The sequence below is a fragment of the Panthera pardus genome, unplaced genomic scaffold (assembly GCF_024362965.1).
Source record: "Panthera pardus isolate Hobbes unplaced genomic scaffold, ASM2436296v1 HiC_scaffold_21, whole genome shotgun sequence".
In the NCBI taxonomy this organism is placed as follows: Eukaryota; Metazoa; Chordata; class Mammalia; order Carnivora; family Felidae; genus Panthera; species Panthera pardus.
Window position 1 is genome coordinate 27,556,046 of NW_026526777.1, and position 16,638 is coordinate 27,572,683.

Sequence of the window (16,638 nt, forward strand, 5' to 3'; positions counted from 1 at the left end):
CTCTCTCCCTCTCTCAAAAATAATAAACATTAAAAAAAAAATTTAATGCTGCACCTGGAGAGGGAGGTGGAGGGGGGCAGACAATGGAGGGTGAAAGGAGAGGAGTCCCCTCAGTTCAGGTTCTGTCATGGATAAAACCCTACCCCTAAGATGTCACACCCCCTCCCCCCTCGCCCTTGGACTTGTCTCACTGCCTGGCTTCTAGGCTCCAGGCTCGGGCAGCGATGCCTAAAGGTGTGCCGAAACTCAGGAAAGACTGAAGGTTCCAGGTGAGGCTGGGGTCTTGGCTAAGGACCTATAGTCCAGGCCCATATGGGAACCCCAAATCTCCACCCCACGGCAATTTGGGCTGTGCTTCACCCCTCAGCCACGGGCAACAACCAGACCCAGACTCTATGCCTCTTGCGCTGCTTAGAACATCCCTAGGGGAGGCATGTTCTTTCTGGGAAAGAAACCTAGAATCTTCTTTCCTACAAATGCTGACAGAAACATGATGTTGGGATCTCATCTCAAGCTCGGCAGGTCTACAACGAAACACATTTCCACATAAGCCTGCTCCTTCCGCATTCCCCATCCCAGTGGATGGCAACACTGGGAAACAGTTTCCCATCCCAAAAAAGTTTTTCTGAGTTCCTTCGGATCTCATCCTGTGGCCAGCTGGTCACCAAGGCTGGTCGATTCTACCTTTGGTCATGGAGGGAGTGAGAGGGGCCCCCCAGAGGTGTGTAAACACAAGGCCAGCACCTTCCCTCACCTGTGTGCCCTCTCCGGGTCACAGGTTGCTTTGTCCGGGGCGCACCCTGTCACGGGTGCCGGTGGACTCCGCCTTCCCGTACCATCAGTGTTTGGGACGGCATTAGCCTTGGGAAGGATATGGTGTATTGTGCTGTTCTCAGGGAGTTCACAATTTAGGTGAGAAGAAACACAGTCCAAAGACGAACATAAGCCAAGCACCACAGGAGGGTGGGTTCGGAAACTGAGCCACCCAGGCGCTCCAGTATGAGTGTGGGTCTGGGACAGGGAACTGGGGGAGGCTTAGCCAAGGGGGAGAGGCTTGAGCTCACTTAAAAGAGAAGTAGAAAAAAAAAAAAAAGTAAAAAAGAGAGAAGCAAGTAACATTTAGTAAGTGGTAAGCGCTCTTGGCAGATGGTCAGAACTTTTCACATATGTGTCGCAGTTAAGGACGGGGCCCCGCGCTAGCTTTGGGACCTACGTCTGTCTCTCACCAGCTTAGCCTTACAATTAACCACACTTAACCACACTTAAGAAGTGTGGTTCTTAGCCTTACAATTTCCTGTTCTGCAAGATGGCGAAGATAACACCACACAGAGTTGTGAAGGCTAAGTGAGCTAATACATTGAGCATGCTTAGAACAGCATCTGGCACACAATAGTTCCCAGTAGTGTTGAGCTTTATTTAATAATCATCCTCATAAGAACCCTCTGAGATAAGGTCGGTTCATTTATTCTCTCGAGCGTGTCTATCGAGGGGATACGGAGATCAAGAAGACAGACCCGAGGGGCTCCCTCACAGCGCCGTGTGGGAAGAGACAAGGAGAGACACCACACGGCACGGTGGCTTCCAGAGTGCCAGCGAGCAAAGGGTTGTCGCTTCTCCAATTCTGCTGGGGAGGGGCTGGTCCTGCCTTCCAGGTGACGCTCCAGGTGGGTCTGGAAGGTTCGCGCTGCAAAGGCAAGAGGCACTCTTGCTGCCTTCTGCTGATGGGGCTGGCGGACACAGGTTTCTGAGGTCGGCGGACTCAGACCGGTGAGAGGAGGGGCGGGAGCCTGGAGCCAAGTCGCAGGCAGCCTGTCACGCCGTGTGAAGGGAGCAGGCTTCTGACCTACAGGCTGCGGGGGCTGCTGCAGTGATCCCGAGCAGGGGGCCTATAGCAGCGGCAGCCCTGGGGGCCGTGGGAAAGGCCACGAGGCAGTGGAGCATGACCAGGTGAGTAGAGAGGGAGAAGGAATAAATCAGGTCCAGCATCGGGGCTCCTCAACTCCCCTGGCACAGGCAACCTGCACATTAACCTCTAGCAACCCCATGGTTATGTAAGTAAACAGAAGGTTACTGACTGTATGTTTTTAAAACTCTGATGTCGACTTCCCAGAGGAGCACAGCCCTAGGACGGTGGAAGAAGCTGGACACGTCAGCTGAACGCGAAGTTAAAAAAAAGACCAGAGCCATGTGTAGGTTGTCTTAAAACCATCAGGTTGTTTATTGGTACGTACACACACTCATACACCCCCGCACATCCACTCCTGACACACTGGGCCAGTACAGTACTGAGAAGGGAACTGACAAGATACAGCAGGCTGGTGAGGGGGCTTCGGGTCACTGGTGACTCTCCAAATAAAAAATACGAGGACTGTGAGGCAAGGGATACACCAAGACAACAGCCTTCCATCACTGAATGGACAAGTTCTCCTGTCCATCACTTCCCTGCAATACCTCCCCAGATGCCCTGAAGAAACCCAGGTACATGGCCAACCATGACAGGGTCAAGTTGTAGAGGAGAAGATGGGGCTGAATCTCCCACTGAGCTAGTCCGTCAAAAGTCCCCTGACACAGTCAGATGGCTTTGCGATCCCCAACTCCACCAATCTTAGGAACCTGGGGTTTCTCCATAATCTTAACATCCATTACCCGAGGATAGGGGCTTTTTCTCTCCACCCAACTCATTTTCTGCTCAAGAACGCGTCCAGCTCCATTTGCAGCAGCCTGACGGACAGGGAGGGCGAGGAACGACCAGGGAGAACAAGGGCAGGTGGGGGGCCTTGCCCACACCTAGGGGAGCCCACCCAGCCCCGCCCCTGGCAGACCTCTGCTCTGCCGAAAAACAGAAGGCTCTGAGCCCTGGCCTCATCCCAGGCTCCATCACTCCTGCGGGCCAGGGTGCTCTGACCCACTATCCCACCTGTTAGCCGAGCCCCTGCTCAGAACCCAAGTCGATCAGGTTGCAAACCAGCTGCTCGGCCACCTGTAGGTGACGAACTGGCGCCTCTCCAGGAAACATGCTCCAGACACGTGTCCTCTCCTCTCACTTGGATGAAGCCCTGGGTTCCATCAACTCCCCCTGAACTTGGGCCCCAAACATGTCCAGGCATTTTGGCAGGACGAGGAAGTGGATTAAGACGGGTTTCTTGGGAATGACATTCCGACCAAACTAGGACCTGTAGCCCCCAGCCCCGGTTGCCACCGTGCTGCGTGAGGGAAGCAATTAAAATGGTGGAAGCTGGGTGGGGCTCAGGAATTTCTGGAGGAGGCAGTCCCCGCACACTGAGAGAGCCCTGAACAAGGACTGGCTGATTTAGGGGCAAGCAGGAGAGTGAAGACCTTCATCGACACTGGATTTCCTGGACCTGGAATATGACTCACTAAAGTGGAAGCTTTATTTTCTTCCTAAGAGATCAGGGGAAGAGAACCCCGGACTACCTTTTTCCCACATCTGATTTGAAGGTCAGTGTATCTTCAATCCACCCACTGGGTATATTCTTAGGGGCTGGACTACTAAAGTGGGACAGAGGACGACAGCAAGGGAGGGGATGCTGAGCAGAATAGACGGCGCATGGGTAGCTCTCTTCTGTCCCCAGAGCCAGGACCCCACACAACCCCCAGCCCTGCCCCAGCAGCAACTCCACCCTACCGCTGGGGTAGGAGGCGTTCCCACCACTCTTTGGACTTAAGGCTACTGCAGGCCATTGGCTCTCTGTCCAGCTGACCTGCCTGCACTTCTTACTGGGTACGAGGGCTGAGAGTTTCCCCATCCTTACCCTTGGCCCAAAGCTCAGAGGCCCATTTTTCTCAGATTCTTCCCCAACTCACATTTGGGATTCATCGTAAGCAAGAGCCTGGAATCACCACCTTAGCCTTCCTCTTCCCCAGCCTCACCATCTGAAGGAGAATGGGGTTTTCTGCAGCCCCTCCCTGCCCCCAAAGAGGTTCTGGAGGCAGGAGCTGCCGCTGTGGAGATAAGGTGGGAAAAGGGGCTAATGCTGGGGGGTGCCCAAACCAGATATCAGACAAGCAGGATGTGCACGGGGACCAGAAGGCCCAATAGCCTGAGCAAGGCAGAGTCCGAAGTGCCGTTTTCTTGGAAGGGCCATCCTCAGCCCTTGGCACGGCATCCTGGTATCTGGTGGAGGTCGCAGTCCAGAACAGGCTGGCTAGGCCCAGAAGAGGGAGGGTGAAGTCACAACCCCGCCTGGGCTACTGCTGTCCTGTCCCTTCTGCAGAATCCCAAGCATGGACAACCTCGAGTCCCAGCCACAGCCACAAGAGACTTACAAAGGACACACGGTGGGACTCAGAGTAGTGGGATGCCGAAGGGGGTGGACGAGTATATTCTGAGATCCAGGGCAACCGGAAAGTCACAACGAGACTAGGAGCCGTGAGAGGACCAGGGAACGAGCAGGAGAGGCCAGGGCCAGCTGAGCCTGTGAAACCCAGCGGGAGGACGCTGGCCCTGGGGGCCGTGGCTAGTCCCGGAAGGCGGAGAGCATGTGTCCATAGAGATAGTGGGAGCGAGCTGAAAGAGAGAGGGAAAGAAAGAGAGAAAGAGAAAGAGAGAGAAGGAGGAGAGAGAGAGAGAGAGAGAGAGAGAGAGAGAGAGAGAGAGAGAGAGAGAGAGATGCATTGCACGGTGAGCTGGGAGTCGTCCCTGGGGGTCTGGGGCGCATGCATGCGCAGCGAGCTTGCAAGCGCCAAGCGCCCCGGCGGCGGCGGCGGCGGCAGCGGGCAGGGCAAGCCGGACGAGTGCGGGCCTGGCAGGTGCACAGCGCGCGAGCGGGGGCCGCCGGCGGCGGGGGCGGGGGTGGGGGGTGGGTGTCCGGCCCGGGCCCGACCCACTTACCCCGCGCCACGGGCACACCCCCGCGAGAGCCGGGGCGGGAGGGGGGTCAGCAGGAGTAGGTCCGAACCGTGGAGGGCTCCAGTCTCTGCGCCCCCGCCGTCCCGGCTGGGAGGAGTCGGCGGCCGCGGGAGAACACAGAGCGGCGGTTAGTGCGCGCGCTCCGGGGGCCCGCCCGCCCGCCGGCCCGGCGGCAGCGTTAGTGCAGCGGCGCCCGCAGGCCCCTCCGGCGGCCCGGCACTCACCCTCCGGCGTGATCTTCTTCGGCGGCGCGGGCGGCGGCTGCAGCGGCCCCAGCGTGGCCACGCGGAAGGCGGCCGGGAGCGTCTCGGACGAGGCGCCGAGCAGGCCGCCGTGCGGGTCCCGCGGCCGGAAGCGCTTCCTCCAGGACGGCGCGCGCCGGAACACCTTGTCCTCGCCCTGCATGGGACACGCGGAGGCCCTCAGTCCCTGCCCGCGGGAAACGCGCTCGCGGCTGCTTCTAGGGGTGCCACTCCCGTCCCACTGGAAGGCGGGGTACGGAGGGGGGGCAAGGTCACCTCCTCTCCCTGGCCCTGTTTTTCCGTCGGTAAAATGAATGGGGGCGAAGTAGAGGACTCCCAGCGCCCCCGGGGGATTCAGATTCCTTGTCACCAGGTAGGGTGGGGTCCCCTCTGGTCAGACCTGACACCATCCTGCAGTTGAACCGTTTCCCTGCCCAGCCCCGTCATCTCACACTGGGCTGGGGATGCCCACTGACCTTTCACGTTCTCCTAGCCTCGTCCCAGGGGCACCGAGCAGCCCCCACCCAACCCCTCCTGCCTTCCCTCTGGCTGCAGCCCAGGGTGTGCCGGAAACGCACCGGGCCAAGAGTCAGGAGACCTGACTACCATTTTACTAGTTATGTGTCCCTGGGCAAGTCAAGTGACCTCTCTGAGCTTCCATTTCTGTGTCCATAAAATAGGAAGAACATCATCTGCCCTCTTTCTCAGGCTGCCTACCCCTAATGGGATCAAGTGAGAGCATTCTGTGACAGCGATGGGCCAGGTGGATGGCAGATCAGAGGCAGGCTCCCCCAAAGGAGGTGGTGGGCCATCTGTCAGCGGAGTCTCCAAACTATCTCTGCCAAAGGGCACCCAGAGCCAAAACACTACAGGATGCCCCTCTGCACAGGCCTCCCCATCCTCCCCGGAAGAGCTCACTTCCACCCTGCTTGGCAGCCATGTCTAATCTCCCCAGCACCACCCCCCCTCCACCCCGACCAAGCCAATCGGTGTTCTCAGAACGGGTATAGGCAGAGAGCTGCAGGAGAAACAAGAGACATTAACCCACCAGTTCTTGCCTCAACCCCTCCCGGCCCCAAGCCCCTTGTTGCTTGTGCTCTGAGGAGGCCAAAGCCTATCACTTCTTGGCACAATGTACCTCTGTCCCAGCACCCACGCTGGTATCAGTTTTTCATGTACTTATGGGATTACAGGAAAACCTTGGATTGAGAGTAACTTGTTCTGCGAGTGTTCTGCAGGGTGAGCAAACGTTTGTAATAAATTTTAACTTGATAAACGAGCGATGTCTTGTGATATAGTTCGTGACACTGAAGGTCACATGATCACAACCGAGCCAATGGTTCTTGAAATTTGCTTTGATATACAAGTGCTTTGGATTACAAGCATGTTTCCAGAACAAATTCTGCTTGAAAACCAAGGTTTTACTGTATTTCATTAACCACCCCCCTCTCTCTCTCTCCTTCTTCCACTCCCCTCCCTCAACTCTCTCCCTCTCACTTTCAAATTCTGTCCTCCATGGGACAGACACCATCATCTTTTTAGTTCCAACCAATGTATCCCCAGCCCCAGAGTAGTGCTCAGGAACACTGTAGGCACTCAATAAATATTTGTTAAATGAATGGATGGCAGCTGGCTTCCTACGTAGGCATCCTATCCCTGAATTCATCAGGAACTTTCCTCATTATTTCTGTCTGGCCCACGATCCTACCCTTAATCTAGCCCAGGGTGGTTTCCCTTTCTCTCTCTCTTTCTCTCTCTCGATTTCTACCTTCAGCCAGCGCTAAGACTTGTTTCTGTATCACTTGTCCCCTAGAAGATGTTCTTCCTGTTCCTCTCCTCTTTTTCCTTAAGTCCTGCTCTCCATGTAGGGGGAGACTTGGATGCAGCCCTCCAGGGCCTTGAAGCTTGAGAGGGGAAACTGAGAACCAGAACTGACAGAGGAAACAAGAGACAGCTCAAGGTTGTTGATGCTGTGCTAGATGCCTAGACAGAAAGCAGTCTCCCTGGATCTCTGACCTCCCCTGTGCCCACCACCACCAAATCCCACCTCAAGCTTAATTCCTCATCAGTCAGAGGGGGATGATAACCTGCCCCACATGATGATTGTTAGCATAAAATGAGTTGTCTGTCACCAGTATACCCCTGTGCCTGGGCCAATGCCTGGCCCAGAGGAGGCCTTCAAAGAATATTTTTATAAGGATTGAAGGAATACACAGCTTTCTAATTAGGAAGCACCGCGCTAAGATATACAGGAGTCATTTTTCTAAACAGCATCAAAGAAAGCTAAGATCCTCGGCGGGTGGGGAATAAAAGAAGGGTCCACATGGCAGGGGCATTAGAAAAATTAAGATCTCTGAGGGTGGGGACAGCTGGTGGGGTCTGGCAATTTATCTCCTTGACAGGAATACATACACACGTACATACACATATGTGTACGTGTGTGTGTGATTATATATATGTATATGTGTGTGTGTGTGTGTGTGTGTGTATAAATAACACACTCCATATTTCAAGGCACCTCCGTGAAGAACACACCCCTCCACGAATTCCGTGTATGCCTGAGCGTGTCCTATCTACCGAAGCAGAGCAGTCATTCCACAAAGGTGGATTTTAGCCCTGGCCAACCCAACTAAGAAAGACTAATTGATAAGGAGGCGACACTAAGAGTGTCCCAAAAAAGGAGGCCCGCTAGTCCAAACAGAGGCATTGGTCGGGGAAGGGATGTGTAGAAAGGGAAGCTACATAGACAACGGAGATCAGAAGAACTAGATTTGATTGAAGATGGAGAAGCTAAAAATAAATAATCTGGGCTCCTTTTTAACTTGTTTGGAGCCAGGGCAGCCAAGCCTGACCTGACAGGCAAAAGCAGGGAAGGTTGGTGATCAAAAGTAAGTAGGGAAGAAGGCGGGAAGGAGGAAGGGGGAGGAAGAGAGGAGGGCTGGGGAGGGGGCTGCACCCTCAGGAAACAGGTAACCCTTTGGTAGGCATCTCCAATGGGGGCATTAGAGCTCAGGCCATGCAGGTCTTCCTGGACACAGTCCAGCCTAAATGCAAGGGAAAGGCCTGACAAAACCCAGGGGAAAAGGCTGTGTTTTCATCGAACATGGGGGCCAAGAAAAGAGAACCTTAACTTGATATGAAGGTAACTCAAGAGTAAAACTGGAGAGGAAGCAGTGATGATATACGTCTGAGCCAGTGAGTCAAACTGCCCTGTGGAACAAGCGAGCGAGCCTGTCGTTTAAGGACCTCAGCATAACGCCTGCCTCCAAACAACCACACTATGACAGGATGGGCATCCTAATAAGCAGGCTGGAATCATGCTCTGCCAGTAGCACTGAGAGATGGTATCTGAGAAATGGAAGAAAAAGGTATGATCCCAAGGAGATGGCCTTCGGGGGAACCTCTGATCCTGTGTGGTTAGGACAGCGGCAGGGCACAGAGTTGGAAGATGCTAGAAGTATAACATATAGGAGCCTTTAGTTTTTGTACAAGGAGTTTCATGGAGACTTCTCCAGGCCTACTGCTAGGCCTCGCTCTTTTGCCCCCCTCCCCCAATTCCCTGACATCATCACCATCCCCTCTGGCTCTTCTCCCTTTGACCACCCCACCAATTATCGGCCCAAGGAAAGCACAACTCATGAACTCCAACCCAACCAACCAACAATGGCCAAATCCCAAAGGCCCCTAATTCACAGCCAAGTACTCACATCATCCAATTTCCGGTCTGTGCCCAAGGCCAACAGGTTGTTGAACTCTCTTTCCATCACCTGGCGAGCCTGGAGTCCACAGGGTGAAAGAGGAAGAGGTGGGAGGGGTATAGTCAATGACTTGTATGTCATCTTGCTTCTGTTTCATAGGGGCCCATAGACAGAGATAGGGCTTTCAGTGCATTTAACCCGTGAGCCCTGATGCTGTTTCAAGCAAACTTCAGGGTCCTCTTGGAAGTGAAACTGTAAACCTTAGGATTCTTTCATATGGAGCACATTAGAAAACTGTAATTTTGTACAAAGTAGGACCACAGAACACGTGGATCACAGGGTTCCCTTAAGTGGGGTGGGGGGGAACCCCATATTGTGTCTGTAAAGGAAAATCAGGCCTTACTACCTTTCTGAAGGGATAAATGAGCATGTAGACCATGGATAATAAGGATTTAATTTAGATTAAAGAAACGTATTTCATAAGGCTCCACATCAAAACTTTGAATTAGGAGGACGGCTGAGTCACAGATCTCCATGGCCCTTGGGCTGACGGTGCATACAGGCCTTGACTAAGCCTCCCAGGAGCCTAACTCAGCAGGAGATTTGGGAAACGCCAGAAACAACAAAGTTTTCAGAACTGCCACCAGATATTTTTAACCATTGTTGAGGAAGAATTCCATGTTGGGTCAGCCCCCACTTCCTCTCATAGCTGAGCTAAATGGAAGAGTCAGGAAAACCAGAAAGGTTAGCACGCACCAGAGATGTCTCCGGCCGCTCTTTACAAATGCACTGCGAGCCACAAAACCCGGACACATTTAGAGACAGGAGACAAACAAACGATAGAGAAGAACAAGCCCATTTCCGGGTGAGAAATGCTAACCACGGAGGTTCGTAAGGACTGTCTCTGTCAGTATTGAGAAGGTAATATTCTCATAAGTGACGGCAAAGGAGAAGCCTAATACACTTCCAAGTATCCAGATGAAACCGCTCCTCTGGGTAGGGAAAGGTGACGATGACACTTACAAACTTCAGAAACCCGTCCCAGAGCTGTGAGAGCAGGTGAGAACACAGATGAGGTTGGAGGTAGGCACGTACAGAAAAACTGCGTAGGGGGGTAGGGGAATCCCAGCTCTTCTTAGAGAACAAGGGATCTGTCCTCTCCGTTCTGACCGGTCGGGGGGAGGGGTAGGGGGGAGAGGGGGTCACTGCCGAGAGCCTATGGGACACACTGGCCCTGTGTGCTGCCAACATCCCCAAGAGGCCAACACGCCACCCGGCATTACGAGACCACACAGCCCCACCCTCGCACGAGCCAAAACGCATCTGCTCCCGGAATAGCTTGTGCGACTCCAGTGGCTGAATTTCAAGAGGCCTGACAGCTGCAACCAGTCCAGACAGGGGCAGCTAAAACGATCAGGGCACGGAGGCGAGTCTATATGAGGAAAGCCTAAAAGAATTAAGATCACTCCGTCTGGAGAGACAAAGGCCTGAGCCCCGAGGCAACACAATCAGAGTTTATGAAATCACAAAAGGTGAGCACGGGCCAAATACACGTAGCCTCACCAAACCTAGTAAATGAGGATGAGGCAGTTCCCTTCCCCAGGGGGAGCCTGACTGGGGCACAATTTGGGACAAATAAAATCAGGAAGTACTAAACACAACAGGTAGTACTTCTGGAGTCCTTTACCCACAGGAAGCTAGAAAGGCCAAACATATAAATAGGTCCAAGAGAGTTTAGATATCATCTTGGATGAGAGCTCCATAACAATTGTGAAATGTAATTTAAGGAGATGTCTAATCATTTGAGCTGCTGACAGGGAGACAACGGCCTGGTGCAGAGAGGCTCTGGGCTGTGTTATTTGGTATATTTAGCTTTCTCAAGCCTGGGAGCCCAGGGCAGATCTCTGGGGTAGGAGACAAAGGAGATGGGGGGGGGGGGCTCTCTGATCCCTTCAGGCCCCCAGGCCTTTTCTCCTCTAAGAAGAGTCAGGTCAGAAAAGCAGAGTGAGGAAAAACAAAGCGTCACTGGGTGTTGTACGTGAGCGATGAATCAACGGGAATCTAACCCCAAAACCAAGAGCATACCGTATATACACTGTATGTTTGCCAACTTGACGATAAATTATATGAAAAATAAATAATTAGGTAAGCAAACAGATTAATTAATTAGTTATTTAATTAAATAAAAAACAGAGTGTCAAACGCAAAGATGGGGTTGGGAGAGGATTAACACCGTGTTCTGGGCCTGGGCTAGATGTGCCCTGTATGTGAAGGAAGTTTGCTCCCTAGGTGGCCTGGTTATGCACAGGGACCACTTGGAGGTGTGAGGACGTTGTGATCCCCTCCAAGACAGGCTCCAGAACAGTCCCCCAACAAATCTATAAACCTGTGTGTGTGAGCAGGAGAGTCGGCGGAGGGGGAGCCTGAGATCAAGACTGACTGATGACAAGGATGCCCACCTGGGTGTTCTGTGTGGGAATCTGGAGGACCAGGGCCAGCGTGTTGTGGTCAAAGTTCTCATCCAGGGCCAGCAGGGCACCATGCACACCGCTCTCCTGCAGATTTCCTGCATAATCCCGGAGCCCAATGGACTGGACCCAGTGAACCACCTGGTCGTTGGTCCAGACCAGCACATCTGGAGGGCGGGGCAAGAAAACGGGTTAGGAAGAGACAGTAGGTTTGGCCACACCCCCTCCAGGGACGGAAACCGGCTTCCCTGGACCCAGAGCTCCAGTCTACCCTGCTTTCTGTCTTCTGTCTGTCCTCCCTGGCACCTGGGCTCCTAGAGAACCAGCACCACCTCCCTCCATCCCTGCCAGCCTGTAGGACTCAAGGGTCAGGCCAGCAGGCTCCTGACTTTTTCCCCAGAGCCCTTGGCCAGGCCATCCCCTACCCCCAGGCTGGAATGGTCCTCTTAGAATCTAAGACTTGTCTCTCTTTCCTGCCCAATGCCACCCAGATCAACACAGTCCATGAGCATTTTCCCAGGCCAGTCCATAGCACTGTCCGAGGGGATTCACTGCATGTGTCCACTCGGTGGCCATTGTCAGGGGGTAGGGTGGGGTTACAGGTGACCGGGCAGGGCTATTTCTTCTCCACCAGATGACAACGTCCTTTGGGCATGGACTAGGTCTCCCTCATCACCTGAGCTTCCCTCAGGTTTGGAGGCTCCCTAAGGTACAGAATGCCTCTTCTCCCCCCACTCGCCCAGGGCAGGGGACAGGAGGCAGGCATCTGCTCCCCCAAGGCTGCTCCCATGCCTTTCAGAGGAGGCACGCTGAGCCTGCTAAGCTTACCCTTGATCTCATGCTGGCTTTCCTCCCGTCTTTTCTCCAGCTCCTTTCGGTCATAATTCAGCCTCTTCAGACACATGATGCCATACTGAAGACTGGTTCTGCAGGTACATAGCCCCCCCTGAGCCAGAGCCTCAGGGGGGCCACATTCCTGCCACATCTGTCCTACATCCAGCACTGGCCCTAGCATGTTCAGGCCTGTGTCTTCCAGCATAAAGAGCACCCCGGCCCACTCATGCTCCTCTTTTTCCCAGGGCTTGTGTGTGATCCAGCCCAAGACTACTTTCCCTCCTCTGCCTACCCTATGTCCTCCCTCTTGGCCAGGGTGTGGGCCTGATGGAAGGAAAGTTCTCTCAAAGAAGCAACATTCCCCCCCACCCCGCTCCCACCCCAGGCACTGGAATGACCCTACAGATATCTGACCCATAAAAATAGGACCCTACAGAAAGATTCCTACAAATATTTCTTTGTATCCCCATTTCGCTCAGAGTCCTTACAATGACCTACACGTGCTACATGACGTGCCCCTGTACAGTGACATCTCTGTTCTTCCTCAAACACAGCAGGCACGCTTGGCCTCTGTGCCTCAGGGCCTTTGCCCTGGCTGTTCCCTCTGCCTGGAACACTCTTGCCCCGATCTGCTGCGTGGCTCACCCCATCTCCTCGAAGTCTTTGCTCAAGTGTCATCTTCTCAATTCAACGGTCACCCTGTCCACCTGATTTAAAACTGCACCACCACCATCACTACCCCCAGCCCGTATTCCCAACACCCCCCCCCCCTTATCCTGGTCTAACCTTGGTCTATTTTTTTTCCTAGCAGTTTTTATCTATTAACGTACTTTATATACAATACACGTATGGTTCTTTGTCCCTCCCAGTTAGCATGTAAACTCCACGAGGGCAACCCTGTTTTGTTCACTGATATTTCTCAAACCCCTAGAATAGCATCTGGCACTTAGTAAACACCATAAATGCTTAACGAATGGAATGAAATGGTTCATGGAAAGTACTAAAAGTCCTTAAACAGTACCAGGTGCATAGTAAGCATTCAATAAATAATAACTAAACCAGACCAAGAACCATCGAGTCTGCAGGTTAGAAGGGACCCTCCAGGCCACTGGTCCAAGCTCCTATATCATGCAGGTGTCACCTGTGTACCATCCTTCTGCATAGTATGAACACCTGGGCCCAACACCTCTGACGACAGGGAACTCACTACCTCCTGAGGCAGCTCCTTCCACCGTGGGCAGCTTCTATCGTAAGGTCCTTCCTTAACTTGAACACTGCTTGTCATGCAGCCTCTCTGGGTTTTGTCGCCTATCAAACGGAGGAACAGACGTTCCCTCCAAACTCTATTTTGTGGCCATTGCTTTGTGAAATTAAACTATGCTGCTGGCTCCTTTCTTCTCTCTCCCTTCAGCTATACCCAGGCAGCCCTGGGGCCTCGAACAATCCCTCACAGCTCCGAGACACCACTTGTAGGACTTCTTTTCTGGCCCAAGGCACTTGGTCATTGCTCAAGCCACTGGTTTAAGCCTGGGTCCACTGGAGGGGGCAGGAGCACACACACGTCCTAACTAGAAATGCCTTTTGTCTCCTTCCAGTCCCACTTGCTATAATTTTCAGTCCAGTTCCCAGGACTTTCCAAGTTGTTTCACAGAAGAGCAAAAATCTAAAGTCGGATCAGCCTGGGTTTGAATGCAGCTCTGCCACTCCCCGGCCTGGTGGCCCTCAGCACATGTGAGATGAGGTCACGCCTCTCCGGCCAGGCTGCCGTGAGCCTCACAGGTGATTGTGCGTGGAAGGGCTTAGCCCAGCCCCTGGAACGTCCAGGCACTCAGCAATGGTACCACCACTGGGAGAACATTACTGATGCCGTGTGGGCCGGTTCTCCTCAGGACAGCCGCTTCTCTAGAAAAGCTGCTCACTAGGACACCATGCTTCCAGGGAAAAGCGCTCAGAGTTAGGTGTGAAAAAGGAAGGATATTGGCCCCATCCTGTATCCACCTGGCTGAGTGACCTGGTGATACTCCACCTCTATTGGGCTTGTTTTCCTCATTAAAAGGAGGGTTTTTAAATATCTTTTTCTCATCATAATAAGGATGATTCAAAATAATTTCTTAAAGATGTAAGAACACGCTTTATGGAAGGTTAAGTGGAATAAATGCAGGTATACACAAAGTTGAAGTAAAGGGCGTGGAAATGCTTTAGGAACGCTTGAAGTACTCGAGATGTGAAGCTGAATCTGGAAGCATGAATGCAGGCCGAGGCTCTCCTGGGGCCTGGGCAGAGGGTCCCCAGGAGGACCTCCATAGTGCTGGGTGGGGCCGAGCAGACTGATCCTCCAGCAGCCCAGGGACATCCCAGCTGGCAGGCCAGTGGCCCTTCTCTCCGCAGCCCTGTCAGTCATTGACAAGGGGACAGGTGCAGCCAGGCCTGGCAGCCTCCCGGACCCACTGAGACAGAAGATTCCCTTTCAGCCCTGAGAAGGGGTGGGGGGATGGTGAGGGAGGTCACAGTAGAGAGTTCTAGCATCAAAGGCTCTGCAGCATGGTGGCAAGAAGGCTGGACTCAGTGTCAGGAGACATGCACTCAGCTGTCATGCCTGATGCTCCTTCCTGTGCCTCAGTTTCCTCACCCACAAAATAGGGAGGCTAACTAGATCCCTTATGCATTTAACCTTCCATGGTTTATGAGTCAGAGAGACCAAAGGACATCCAAGGAGCCCCATGAGAAGCTAGTAAAGCCACATGCCCCCAGCTCCAGCGTTCGTCCCATTACCCTCTCATTCGCCTGGGTTGGAACGCCAGCTGAGCCACTTTCCAGCTGCGTGGCACTCAGAACACGTGAGATGGGGTCACACCTCTCCTGCAGGGTGGCGTAGGCATTAATTAACGGTAAAAGACCAAGAACCTGGCTCAAACAGCGACCCATGTGATTTGAAGCTAGACGTTAAAAGGACTCCCTAACTACCGTCGACCCCTGGAACATCAGCACCCACCTTGCTCCCCACCCCAAGTGCCTACTGGGGTCAAGCACGCATCACTATGCGATGAGTGAAGCAGGACCTGGAGACTACGCCTACCTGTCTCAGAAGGGCTGTCCCCATGCTGGAATGTGTCAACACATCTTCCAATTTTTTTTTTTAAGAGAAGCCAGACATCCAGAATTTTGTGTAAAATCTCCTAGTGTTTGAATACTGGCAACTAAACTCATAATCTTTAAAATACCGTGTCAGCCAAACAAAACACATCTGTGGGCCAAATGCGGCCCACGGGCTGCCAGTTGGAGACCTCCACCGCAGACACTTTTGAACAGAAGACCTTGTCCGCGAGGAGGAGGAGAGAACTGGATGGCATCCTGTACAAAAGGGCGTGGGCTGAGCTGAGAAGCTCAGACCTGGGAGGCAGGCAGGACAAGGGCTCAGAAAGACCCTTCCTCTTAGACACCCAAGCTGGACACTGGTTTCAGCTGGAGCCTCCCCAGGGTAAACAGAGAGAACTCGGCAAGCCCGAAGAAATGAAATTCAGACCTCGGAGGGGAAATCTCCCGGAAAGTGAAGCGAAGGAAAAATGACTTTCTGTGTCTTAAGGACGGGAGGTGAGAGGGCAGGACCCTCCCTCAAGCTGCAGGACGAGACAAGGACCCGGCTTTCGCAAGGGGGAGACCTGCGGGCGCCCGGACAGGCCGCTTGGAGGCACGTGCGTTGCGGGAGACAGACCCCCGGGGCTGGCGGAGACCCGTGAGGGGCTCCAGCCTTGCTCACCGGTGGAAGCTGTCCACCATCTTCAGGTGGACCCGCAGGTCCTTCTTGGTGAGGTGGTCCAGCATGCGAGCATCCACCAGGCACTCCATGAAGTAGCTGCGGTACTGGGGGAGCCCCAGGCTGGGGAGCCATTCATTCCCAATCCACTCGTGGTTCATGTCGCCATAGGCCAGGGTCTGGGGGAACAAGGTAGAGGAGCTATAGGGGAGGAAGGCAGTGCTAGCGAGCCGCGGCTGGCGTATCTGCTCGAGAGGAACGTCACTCCATCCTCCACGGCGGGTTATTTTCGCTAAGAAGCTGGGCGTGGTAGGAGGTGGGGGGTTTAAATGGAACTTTGTAAGATCTCAGAATGATACGGTTCCCTTCGTGGATCACTTATCTACACTAATGAACAGAAGCAACTATCCAGGCAGCAGATAATATGAAGTCCTTCCTGTCGACCCAGGAATGCATTTGCGGTATTGTGTGGCAGACCTGCCTTCCTGCTGCTCGGTCAGCCTCAAGCCCACTGCGCCCAGGGGACAGGCCAAGTTACAGAGGACCCGCAGAACAGCAAGAAAAGAGCCAATGTCACTTGGGAAACTGGCTCACGCATCTACAGGGGAGTTAGGTACTGACTCACGACGTCAAAAGCTACAGGCTGATGAATAGCGTCTGAACAGCCAGCACTCAGTTCTCTGAGGCCTGGTGTCCACTCCAGGAATTCTCCAGAACCCCTGTTTCCCAAGCACCCTCCACGCCCCCGTGACCCTCCCCACCTTCTCCGGTT

The 16,638-nt window shown here is 53.6% G+C and overlaps 1 protein-coding gene across 9 annotated transcripts in view; it reads right to left on the reverse strand.

The window, feature by feature from the left end:
* Positions 1–2,190: 2,190 nt before the first annotated feature.
* Positions 2,191–16,638, reverse strand: part of PPFIA4 (PTPRF interacting protein alpha 4) — a 51,373-nt gene continuing 36,925 nt past the window's right edge. For 6 of the 9 annotated variants that reach the window (XM_053909039.1, XM_053909042.1, XM_053909038.1 and 3 more), the window contains 7 exons: positions 15,870–16,045; positions 12,107–12,204; positions 11,270–11,445; positions 8,820–8,888; positions 5,095–5,269; positions 4,853–4,957; positions 2,191–4,528 (listed from right to left, as the gene is read on the reverse strand). In XM_053909039.1, the coding sequence (XP_053765014.1) occupies positions 4,899–4,957; positions 5,095–5,269; positions 8,820–8,888; positions 11,270–11,445; positions 12,107–12,204; positions 15,870–16,045 (753 nt within the window). In that variant the 3' untranslated portion in view covers positions 2,191–4,528; positions 4,853–4,898. The remainder of the gene's footprint in view (positions 4,529–4,852; positions 4,958–5,094; positions 5,270–8,819; positions 8,889–11,269; positions 11,446–12,106; positions 12,205–15,869; positions 16,046–16,638) is intronic. The other 3 variants (XM_053909041.1, XM_053909040.1, XM_019432008.2) reach the window with 1 other exon arrangement.